Source organism: Equus asinus, chromosome 9 (genome assembly GCF_041296235.1).
Source record: "Equus asinus isolate D_3611 breed Donkey chromosome 9, EquAss-T2T_v2, whole genome shotgun sequence".
Lineage (NCBI taxonomy): Eukaryota > Metazoa > Chordata > Mammalia > Perissodactyla > Equidae > Equus > Equus asinus.
The window spans coordinates 11,699,452-11,711,745 of record NC_091798.1 but is presented as its reverse complement, the minus strand read 5'-3'; the positions used below and the strand labels follow the sequence as shown (position 1 = coordinate 11,711,745).

Sequence of the window (12,294 nt, the reverse complement as noted above, 5' to 3'; positions counted from 1 at the left end):
TCAACACAGAGGAAAGCAGAGCCCAAACGATGGAGAAGTTGAGCTCTAATGGCACAGCTGGAGCACAAAGATGCAGACATCCCTGGACGTGACCTTCTCAGGGGCACGAGCTCCCCAGAGTTCCCTCTGTTGTTGAGGCGAGGCTGAGCTGGGGTTTCCATCACCTGCAACTGAGAGGATCCTACTCTTGGACGCCCTGCCTCTGCCCCCCACATACGCACCTCCTTCTTCATCAGTTTGAGCTGTTCCTGAAACCTGGCGTAGTCCCGCTCCTGCTCCAGGCGGATCCGCTTGGCCTCGTCCCGGCGGCGCACGGCATGGTCTTGCTCCATCTTCTCCACTTGCTGCTTTTGCTGACGCTCCAGGTTCTCTAGCTCCACGTCAAAGAACTTCTTCTTGGCCTGGAAGGAGCAGAAAGGGAAATTCAGCAGTTACTTTATATTTTGGAGGGAGGTAGAAAGCAGGAGGGGGAGAGCCCAGAGCTTGTCCTCAGACCTGGGCTTGAATCCCAGCTCCACCACCTCTGCAGGGTGACCTGGGACAAGTCACTTAACCTCTCTGAGTCTCTGGTTCCTCATGTGCAAAGGGGAGATGAGACCATCTACCTTGCAAGGTGCTTGCATGGTGCTCAACAGAGGTTAACTTCCCTCTAGAGATCCTCCTGTGTGACACGGAGGAGTACCGTGACCTTCATGTTGATTCTGTGTTTACAAGCCAATGCCTAATGAGTCAGGAAACCACAGGTACTGGACCTCTGTGAATTACTCTCCACTCCCAATCATCCCCTGTCTGCAGCTTCTGCTTTAAGAAGACAAGGAGGCAAGAAGCCCTGCAGGACCCATCTTTTCTGACACTCACGTTGATTTCTTGTTCAAAACGTTTGTGCATCTGCTCCAGCTGCAGCTCGTGCTTGCTGCTCAGCTGGGTCTGGTTCCGATGCTCTTCTTTCTGGAGCAACCGAAGCTCTCGGAGTTCCTGGCGCCTGAAGGGTTAACAGATATGGACATTTCAGTCAGAAAGCGGCATCAGGGATCACAAAACTCCTAGCTAGGGACACTGAAGGCTGGATCGTGGAGCACCATCACACGGGTCTGGGGCAGAGGCACGAGCAGAACTCAGGCTTCATTTGACATTTACTGACAAACAGTAATTTTAATATACAAAGAGTACTTATAAATCAATAAGAAAAACAGGACTATCCTAATTTTAAAAAGTGATACAGAACATGAACAAACATGAAACAAAAGATAAAAAGACATCACTATTTGGAAATGAAATGCAAATTAAAAAGACATACTATTTTCATTAACTAAATAGGCAAGAGTATATGGGAAATTCATACTTTCACAATCTGCTGACAGGTCTAAATTGGTACATTTCTGGAGGACAACTTGGCAATAAGTTTATGCCTTCTGACATAGGAGCTCCACTTCGAGATATGGATTCTAAAGAAATATTCATAGATATACAACACAACCAAATAAGGATAGTTGTAACAATGTTACTCATAATAGTACAAAATTGGAAAGGACTTAAATGTCCATCAATACAGGTCTAATTAAATAAATTGATATATCCAATCTGATGTAACTTTATATAACCATTAAAATAAGTTTTAGAAAATATTTAATTACATGGAAAAATATCTATTAAAAATGTAACCATTCTTTACGAACAGATATGGAATGATGTCTAACTGAAAACAGCAGGATGTCGACATGTGGGTCTGTTATGCTACCTACCATCTGGGTGAAAAAAAAGACGATATGTGTGTGAGCACGTGTGTGTGCGTGTGTTCACTCTCCTAGTTCTGGAAGGATCACACCAGAAAACATTAACACAGGGAGGAGAACTGGACGCCTGGCAGGAGAGGGAGGGGGGAGGTTTTTCACTGTTTACCCCCTTCTTTTTGTTTTGAATTTTGAACCATGACATTGTATCACCTATTTCAAATATAAACATCATAAAAACTTGCCCTAAACCACATAATGTACCTTAATTCTGTAACATATACATTGGCAATATGGGTCTGTATAGACTCACAGCAAAAATATTGGTGGGATAAACCCTCAAGTGACTCTATTAAAAATTGATAAGTATCATAAATGATGCAGAAAGAACTTGGGCCCCTGACTGTAAATCAGCGGCTCCCTGGCAGCCCCTCGGGATTGGGGTCCAAGAGGCCTCTGTCCTATTCTAGTCCAGCCTCCAAGTGCCCGCCAACAGCTGCAGGAGGAGAGGCCGCACGCTCCCTGGGGAGAGAGGGACCTTGTTTGAATCTCAGCCCTGCCGGTTTCCAGCTGGGCGCCCCCAGTCTTCACAGGCCTCTGCTCCCGCACCTGTAAAATGGGGCAGATAATCTCTCTGCCTCAGGCTCTCTGAGGGTTAAAGGAGATGGAACCTGCAGAGCCTGCCTGGCACGGGGCAAACGCTCCCTAAGTGGTAGCTGCTCAAACGATAGCGAGCAGGAAGAGGCAAAGGCTGCCCAGGTTCTGGGAAATGCCAGAGACGCCTTCCACAGCCACGGAGAGCAGCTTCCGTACGAGCCTCTGCTCTTTGGGAAGTGAGAAGGGAAGAGGCGATTTTCTAGAGTGTTTACAAAGAAATGGAACTCCTCGCTCAAGAGAAATTGAGGCTTAGAGAACAAGCGACAAAATAACAAACAGAGGGAGACAGAAAGAAGGTGAGCTGCCAGGTCCCAGCCTCCATGACCGCGAGTTCTCACGGGGAAGGCAGGCAGAGACAGGCGGACGTCTCTAGAAGGAAAGAACCGGCACCAGCGACTTTAGAGAAACCAGAGAGAACTCGGACCTGGCAGCCTCAATCTGGGAGAGCGACTATTCTGTCACATGACTCAAAAGCCTGCATGTGACCTGATCCTCCAGAAATGCTCTGATCCAGCTCTGACCAGGGCTGGGCCAGCAGGGGAATGACCAGAGCCTTCCACACCCCTGCAGCCGGGCCGGGGTTACAGGACACTCGGACCTCGACCACAGTGGGCAACCAAGCAAAGCCTCATTCTTGGAGCGCACCTCTCCTCCACCTCAGCTGAGTCTCACCTTTCAAACCTGAGCAGAATCAGTGCCTCTGCGCAGGAGGAGGGAGGGGCCCCAGCGCCAGGGCCAGAGGGCATTGCTTCTAGATGGAGTGTGGTGGACGTGGAATTCAACCCCAGGAACCTGAACTGCCCAGAGGCGGGACGACGGAAAGGAAACCCAGCCCTTGAGGTCTGAGGCTTGAAGAGTACAGATCACCTTCCAGGTGACCATTAGAACAGAAGGTGGTGTCATCCACCGAGAGCGACCATCCCCCCACCCCGAGCCGCCCCAACCCACACAGATGAGGAGCAGTGTGTGAGTGTGTGTACACATATGCACGAACGCAGAAACGCCACCATGAAAGTCTGCCTCTCGTCCCCCTGGCTCCTAGCGGGGAGAAGTGCCCCAGAGCATCCCAAACTGCTTCTATTTGGCTTTGGAATATTTGTGCTTCTAAAAAAATATGAACGTGTTTGATGTTCTAGAAATGTTCTCCAACCAATAATGAATTTGGCCTGCAAAGGCCTGGCCCCAAGGGAGCTCCGTGGCTCCAAGGCCTCCCTGACCGCTGAGCCCCTACCCCACGCCCACAGCCCCCTGGGAGAATCCTCACGCTGACAGACCTGGTTAGAACCTCAGCTCCACCCTGCTCGCCTGGGTGACCTGGGGCAGTAACTGACCTGCCAAGAAACACCGGCTCCTCATTTACAAAGTGGCAGCAATAGGGTCCCCTCCCTAAGGAGGCTGGTAGGGGGCCTGGGCATCTTAACAGTGCAAAGATGGTTCTAGCAAGTAGCTTAGAATCGCACCCTCCTCTCTACTCCAATCCCTCCTGGTTTCACGGGTTTTGCCTCCAAAATGCATGTTGAACCTTACAACTTCTTTCCTCTGTCCAGCCCTGTCCTGGACGGGGCCTCCCTGTCTCCCTGTGTTGGTCTTGCGCCTTTCCAGCCAAGACTCATCCAGCAGCCAGAGCCATCTTTCAAAAGGGATGTTAGAGCGGTCGCTCTCCAGGTGTCCCCGCTCCAGCCTAGCACTCGCTATCATATCAGCCATTACTTCCTTCACAGTGTATACCACAGCTGGGAATTATCTTGTGTATTGTGTGTTGGCCCATTAAGTATACATTCTACAAAGGCAATGGCCTCAACCATCTGGGTCACCACCATGTCCTCCAACCTCGTGGGTGGGTAGATACATGGGTGGCTGGGTAGCTAGATGAATGGAGGGATGGGTGGATGGAGGGATGGATGGATGAATGGATGTGTGGGTGGGTGGGTGGATGGATGGAAGGGTGGATGGATGGATAGATGGATAGGAAGATGGATGGGCAGACACAAAGATGGAGGGATGGGTGGATGCATGGGTGGATACATGGGTGGATGCATGGAGGTGTGGGTGGATGGATGGATGGATGGACAGGCAGATGGATGGGCGGATGCATGGATGGATGCATGGGTGGATGCATGCGTGGAAGGGGAAGTGCAGGATCTCAAGCAAAACCAGTTTCCTTTTGCCTCCTTGATCCACCACTTCATGCTGTAGACAGATAGCTCTCTCACCAAAAGGTCATAAGTGCATTCCTCTCACCAGACCCCAACCCTGTTACTGCCACCAGCGGCCCTTCCCAGGCTTGCCTGAGAAATCTCATCTCCTCGTCCTTCTTCTCATCTTCACTGATGATCTTGGAGGTGGTGATGCTCACCTCTACGCCATCCACCACAAACTTTCGTGTCCTCTTAAGGGTTTTATTGTGCAGCCTTGAGTCCTGGCAGGGGAAAATAATGAGGCAAAGCTCAGCATTTCAGCTTAGAATCCTTGGGTGACACAGGGTGTGTGGCCCACAGCCCTCCAGTCCCACAGCCTCAGCCTCGTCCAGGTAGGAGGCGGCTGTCCATCATGCCTTTCTTGTGTCAAGCTTCTCAACCTGGGGGCCTGAGTGTCTGAGCTCATCCCCTCTCCTCTCCCTGATCTTGGCCTTCAGACACTGATGCCCTCCCCTGCCTAGCTGCCAACACTCGCACACACAGTCTGGGGCATCAGAAAGAGCTGGGTTCGAATCCTCCCTCTACCACCTACTGGTTCTGGGACCCTGAGCAAGTCCCTTGTCCTGTCCGAGCCTCAGCTTCCTCATCTTGTCAGAGGAGAATAACAGTACTTGTTCCCCTAGGGAGGTTACGAAGATTTAATGAGAGAATGCGTGGGGGGGGCTCACGGCACAGCCCCCGGCTCATGGCAAGTGTTCAATACTTGGTATTTATTTCTTACTATTACAGACCACAACCTCTTATCCACGATGCCAAAATCCAGCGAGCCCGGAAAACTGAAGTTCGTAACCTATTTGGCCCCCAAACCTGATCTGACCTGAACCCCACAGGAGGCCACCATGAGATGAGCGTAATCTTTATCTTTTCCTGTGAAGAATCACACAGCTCAGAGTGCTGCCAGGGCTCTCAGAGGTGTCCACATACACTCAGAAAGCTCTCGTCCCGACCTCCTGAGGGCCTGCACTGGGGCCATCAGCATGTCCCCCTCTGACCTCTCGAGGGCTTCCCAGGCCTGCCTTCCAGCTGTGGCCCAGCCCGGCCTCCCAGCCCAGAGCGAGAGCCAGGGCGCCGCGGCAGGAGGCTCTCCCTCCGAGTCTGCTCTGGCCCTGCAGCCCCGCACTAGAACTGCTCCTGGGCACAGGCCTTCTGTCCCCCAGCCAACAGGCTCCCAGTCATGTCAGCACGCTGACGCAGCAGTGGACTCCTATCAGAACAGCCGTGTTCCTTGACTCGCTGCCCTTCAGCCAGCAAAGGAATGTTAACAGCCCAGGGGAGAGGCGGGGGACGCTGCTCGGGGTGGGTGGGCCTCTGTTTAAAAAGAGAAAATTACCTTCTTTTTTCCCTCTTACTGTCTTTTCAAGAAGGGAAGGGACAGGACGTCTGTCCTAAGGGAGATGATGGGCCCTGCTGCTGCCCCCACCTGTCCCGGGACCGGTTAGAACCGCGCTCCCTTTCTGTCCCCGAAGCGGGTCATGGCACCAGCCAGCTGCTTCTCCTCCTTCCACTCCCCTTCACTCAGCAAGTCTTTGTGAGACTCTGCTGTATTTCTCACTGAGCAAACGATGGAAGGAAAAAACTAAAAGATAGACTAGATTCCCTAAAACAGCCTTGGTGGGGACAAGGCCCTCAGTGTGGCCTAGTCAGGCCACCAATGGTGAGTTCAAGAACATCATGCGATTTATCCAGCGAGCAGGGGAAGGGTCGGCCCCTCCCTCCCAGCCGGCCGAGGAGGAGGAAGCCACAGCTCCCACTGGCAGGCAGAAGCACAATGGGTTCAGAGCGCAGAGTCTGGGGCCCACCAGCTCTCCACTGCCCACCCAAGCCTCCAATGGGATCACGAAGGAGCCTCCTTGGTTTGTTTTTTTTAAAGCATTTTGCAGAGCTGGCCTCAAGCTGAGCCCTCAAGCGCGGTGGCTGCTGTCATTGACAATGTCACCCCCTCCAGGAAGGTCACCGAGCCAGTAGAGAGCCTAGAGCTCACTCCCTTTAACTGAATGCATAGTCGACAGCTGGACCACATGGCTGACTCCCAAATAAGAGAACTTCCACTTCTAGAATTCTCTCTCCCAAATTCTACCTTTGACCAAACCCAATTTAAACAGAAACCCAAACTGAAATTTAAACCTGAACCAACTACCCGAAGTGACTAAATCCCAGACTGAACTCAGATATTTTGGAGATAAAACTATGAGTCAAACTACGAGCTCTGAACTAAGACCACTCAGAATGGGAGGCAGCCACTAAACGCTTTCAAAACCAGAAGTGGGCACAGAGCACCCTGCAGCCCCTGCTGCTGGCCTGTGGCACCAGAAGTGGCCTTACCTTGATGGACAGAGAGCCGGACTCCCTGTTCAGGGACAGGTCAGCGGAGAGGGAGGTGCTGTAGTCCACGCTCTCAGAGGTGGACAGGCTGCCGCAGTCCGAGTCCCTCTTGGACAGGCCTGGCTGGGCGGGCAGCTCCAGGCTGCCGTTGGCCAGCTTACTGTCGACCAAGGTCTCCAGGGCACTGCTGTTGGGACGGCTCTGGCTTGCTTTCTGTGGCCTGATGGCTGCCGGACTGCGGTCCCCACCCTGGTCGACGGCTTGCTTCTCCTCGGACACCTGAATCCTGGCATCCATTGACACTGGTCGGGACTTTCGGAGGGGCACAGGCACTGCTAGGCCATTCTCATTTCCAGGCGCCACCTCCGGGGGGCTGGTGGTTTGGAGGGATCTGTCCCCAGAGGGCTGGCTGGGTCCATCCACACTGTCCTGAGGCTGGCTGGGTGGCAGTGGGGTGAGAGATGATTCTTTGAGAAGGTTATCAGCATTGAGGCTCAGCTGACTCACCTCAGAAGAGTCTCGAGAGTGGTTCCCCAGAGGCTAGGGAAAAAAAGACAGTCAAGGCCATGCTACTGTACATCCAAGACAAGAGTCAGAGAGACAGAGGGGCTGGAAGGTCAGACACCCACAAGGTGACATGGACCAGGCACAGGAAACTAAGAGTAGGTAAGCCACAGTCCTCACCACTCCCTACTGCCTAACCTATAATAACATTACTACTTGTTTTGAGGAATCGGCATCTCCTGATTATCTTTAATCTTAGCTTCATTTAATACCTGTTATTCCTCCTGGGAGTGGAGGCAACTGTGGCGAGCTGGACAGCTCATGCTCTGTTTAAAGGGGGCAGTGGCTACTCTGCTCTAGCCAATGGTGACAATGTGGGAAAATGGGTCCTTTGGGGACAGATCTGCCACTTTTTTAAGACAAGCTGGAATGTGGATTTTCATGTGACATTTCCTGATTTTTAGATGCCAACTAATTCAAATTTTTTTAAAAAATTGCATAAAGGCCAAACCAAATCTGTCCAGGGGCTGGATTCAGCCTATCGGCCACTAAGTTTTTGAAGTTTCGTTTGGTTTTTTAGAGCTGTTAGGGGGTGGGAAGTACTGAAAATGTTACTATGGTGAAACACACACCCGCTTCTGTGGGTGAAACACAAATGTTCAGTTTAATGAATAAAGTGAGCACCCACGGAGCCCCCTTCCAGTCAGGAGTGGAGCCCCGGGCCACCCGGGACCCCACTGTGCCCATCCCTCCCCTTGACATGATCACTGCCCTGCCTTCCCTCGCTGGTGTCATGGCTAGTCTGCGTGGTTTTAAACTTGGTATTAACGGAATCACACTAAGCACTAAGGGCTGCTGGTTTTCAACCTTGGATACAGAAGCTTCCAGGAGCAACTCTAATTCACCTTCTGTTCAACACCCAGAACGATGGTTCAAAAATTCAGATGGATCCTGGCGTCCCCTCACCAACACCCAGCCCCTGCCCAAAACCCTCAATGGCTCCCACGGCTCTCACGACAAGGACGAGCCTCCTGCCTGTGCAGACCCAGGACTGCTTTCTGCCTCCCTCCCCAGCCTCGCTGGCTGCTGCCTCCTCCTGGAGCCAGGCCCCAGACACGTGGCCACCCTCTCCCACCTGGGTTCTCCTACTCCAGGCCCACACTTGGCCCTGCCGCCTATCACCTCAGCCAGCCACCTCCCTGCCCGGACCTCAGCTTTCCCATCTGTAAAATGGAGCCTTGTTCTCCTCCGTCAGAGGCACAGAGCACCCAGCACTCAGCAGACTCAGTACTAACAGCTGTGGTTACTGTGCTGATTCCCCTTGTCCTCCTCAGGGTGTCCCTTCTCGCTCCTGGCGAGGATCACCCCAGCCTCAGGCTCCTCCCAGGCCTGATGGAAACTTGAGAAAGCGCCATATTGTCCACCCCCAACGGACAAGTCCAGCCCCCACCTCACCATGTCCACAGCACCTTCCAGACAGCAAGTCTCCCCCTCTGGAAGAGGCCCCCACAAATGGTTAGACCAGGGATCCAAAACCAGCAGCTCAGGACAGAATCCGCCCACACACATGTTCTGCTTGGCTCAAATGTTTTAAAATACTTTAAATTAGCTTTAATTTAAATTCAGTCAGCCAAGTGCTGAAGCTGCAGACGGGTTACGAACGTGCCAAGACATGGGGCTCGCCCAGGGCAGCCAGACAGGGCCTGGGGTGGCCGGAGCCCCTCCGCCTGTCGCCTCTGATCACCTGCAGCCTTTATCTGCATTTATCCCACAGTATGCCAAAGCATTCTCATTTTGTCTGTGAGCCACAACAGGAAAACGGCTTGGAGGAGCGTCAGCTACCAACTTCTAAAACTGGAAGATCTCATGTGAAAACCGAGACTCTGGTCCCTCCTGAAAATGGACGCGATCTGGCCAACAGGCCCCGCTGCCTTGCCCTGGCCCGCCTGCTGTCTTATGTAACCTGTAGTGTGGGAGCCTACACTTCTAAGCTGGGGAGAAACAGAGGAATCCTCCTGCACCTCCCAGGCCTCCTCCCACACCAGCCGCGGCCGCGGGCATCCCGCCCCACCGAGCGCCTGCTCTCCGGGCCTTACCGAGGCGGGGTCCACGGAGTCCTCTTCTTCCCCCTCATCCCGGCCATCTTCGATCTCCTCCATCACTTCGGCCTTGGCCTCAGCCACCAGCTCCCGCAGAGCCTTGTTACTGGTGACACTGCTGACAAAGGGATGCTGAGGGGGCAAGACACACCTGGATTAGAACCACTCTGGGCTGGGGGGTGCAGGAGGGGCAGGTAACGGCCGGGGACAGGCCATCCTCCAGGCAGAGAAGGCCAGCAGCATCCCTGAGCAAAATATGAACGTGAGCTTGGTAGAGAGACCCCCAGGCCGCTCAGAAAGTCCTGTGTGTGATGGAACGAGGGCAAATCCCGGCTCTGCCACTCACCGGCTGTGTGACACCGAGCATGTCACTTTCCTTCTCTGAGCTGCAGGCCCCTCGCCAGCAACAATGCAAAACTCACAGGGAAGTCATGAGGATGAAATGAGCTAATGCACATGGAAGTGCTTAGCCCAAAGCAGGAGCCGAAGCAACATGTGGGGAGGTTTGCATATTTGTCTATCTTCCTTTAAAAAGGTTTTAACACATGGTTTTAAAATAATATACTGTTGATATATATACTTTATTGAGGGATTACTTACACACAGTAAAGTTCACAAGTCATTAAGCTCAGTGACCTTCTCCATACATATACACCCAGTGGAACCACTGCCCCCTCAAGACACGGAACATTCCTTCCCCTTGGAGGGGTCCTTGTGTCCCTTGCAGTCAACCCCCCTCCTCATAGCTGCCGGCTCCAGAGACTGGTTTTGCCTGCTCTTTACCTTCACACGAACAGAACCATACAGGACGTAGTCTTCGGTGGTGGGTTTTTTTTCACACAACCACGGGACTATGGCTGGAACTGTGAGACGCATCTGAGCTGTCGTGTGTATGAGACAATAGTTCCTTTCTTATTCCCGAGCAGGATTCTACTGTGTGAATCTGTCACAGTTTGTTTCTTCACTCAGCTGCTGACGGACATATGTGCTGTTTCTTGTTTTTGGCAACTATAAATAAAGCTGCTACGAACAAGCTCGTCTCCGTCTTTGGGTGGACATGTGGGTTTGCACAATCTCGAGGCGGAGTGGTCTGTGTTCTATTCCCAGGTGTTTACAGAAATGTCGCATCTTTTTTGCGGGGGGGAAGATCAGCCCTGAGCTAACATCTACTGCCAATCCTCCTCTTTTTGCTGAGGAAGACTAGCCTTGAGCTAACATCCGTGCCCATCTTCCTCTACTTTATATGTGGGACGCCTACCAGAGCATGGCTTGCCAAGCAGTGCCATGTCCACACCCAGGATCCCAACTGGTGAACCCCAGGGCGCCGAAGCAGAATGTGTGCACTTAACCGCTGCACCACCGGGCCAGCCCAGAAATGTCACATCTTTCAAAGCGAAGGCTCCTTCATGCAGCTTGCAAAACACCAAAGCTGTTAAGGCCTCAGCGGATGTTAAATCAGCATGGGCATCGCCCTGCAGGAAGTCTGTCCTCTGGCGTCTGATCCCCAGCACAGGGCGTGCACAGGGGTGGCAGACACCTCAGGACGCCACACTCACCCAGGGCCACGCAGAAGGAACGCTGCGGAAGGGGTGTCATTAAGTTGGAACGTGCTTATTGAAATTTACAGCAAGGCTCTGATGAAATTCACTGTTTTTACTGTCAGAAAACGTAGCAGAGGAACAGTGGCAACAAGATTGCAGGGAAGTATGCAAATGACTAAAGAGAATAAATTTTTTAGCACCTTGAAACCACATTCGCAACTGACAGGTCCACTACAAATCACTGTCATCTGTTAACGGCTAGAAAGCCAGGGTGGTGGAGCTTGTGGCAGAGGAGAGGGGCGGGGCTGCTGGAGGAAGGATGGAGCGGTACATGCAGGGCCCTGGGCCTTGGTGAGAAGCTGAGACTTTACTCCCAGAAGCCACCGGAGGGCTGCAGCAGAGCAGTGATATTAACAGTTACGCTTTAAAGGTGTCACTCTGGCTGCTGTGTGGCTCCAAAGTCTTGAGTGGGACCCTTAATTAGGGTTTACTAATCGTGGGAGGCAGGAGAGTATAGCAGTTAAGAGTACTGGCTCAAGACTCTAGGGCCAGTCTACCTGGGATAAAATCCCGCTTCCACCACCAACTCGGGCAAGTCCCTCAACCTCTCTGAGCCTCAGTTTGCTCATCTGCGTACTGGAAATAATACTATGGTTGTGCTGAGCATTATAGTAAGTGCTCAAACCATGGTAGCTATCACCGACATCATCATCATCAATACTGCATCCCCTCCATCATCACCATCGTCACCACTATCATCACTGCCACCAGCAGCAGCATCACGAACACCATCATCACCACCAGCATCATCATCACCACCACCACCACCACATCACCACCACCACCATCACATCATCACCACCACCACATCATCACCACCACCACCACAACCACCATCACCACCACCACCACCACCACATCATCACCACCACCACCACCACATCATCACCACCACCACCATCACATCATCACCACCACCACCACCACATCATCACCACCACCACCACCACATCATCACCACCACCACCACCACCACATCACCACCACCATCACCACATCACCACCACCACCACCACCACATCATCACCACCACATCATCACCACCACCATCGTCACCACTATCATCACTGCCACCAGCAGCAGCATCACGAACACCATCATCACCACCAGCATCATCATCACCACCACCACCACATCATCACCAGCAGAGTCACAATCAGAGAAGCCTTTAAGGCACCAGTCT

General features: G+C 52.5%; 1 protein-coding gene across 2 annotated transcripts in view; it reads right to left on the bottom strand.

Moving 5' to 3' along the window:
- Positions 1-12,294, bottom strand: part of STK10 (serine/threonine kinase 10) — a 105,858-nt gene that overhangs the window by 22,421 nt on the left and 71,143 nt on the right. For both annotated transcript variants that reach the window (XM_044777670.2, XM_070517088.1), the window contains exons 8-12: positions 9,508-9,642; positions 6,908-7,447; positions 4,676-4,806; positions 859-982; positions 222-401 (exon numbers count right to left, since the gene is read on the bottom strand). In XM_044777670.2, coding sequence (XP_044633605.1) covers positions 222-401; positions 859-982; positions 4,676-4,806; positions 6,908-7,447; positions 9,508-9,642 — 1,110 coding nt within the window. The remainder of the gene's footprint in view (positions 1-221; positions 402-858; positions 983-4,675; positions 4,807-6,907; positions 7,448-9,507; positions 9,643-12,294) is intronic.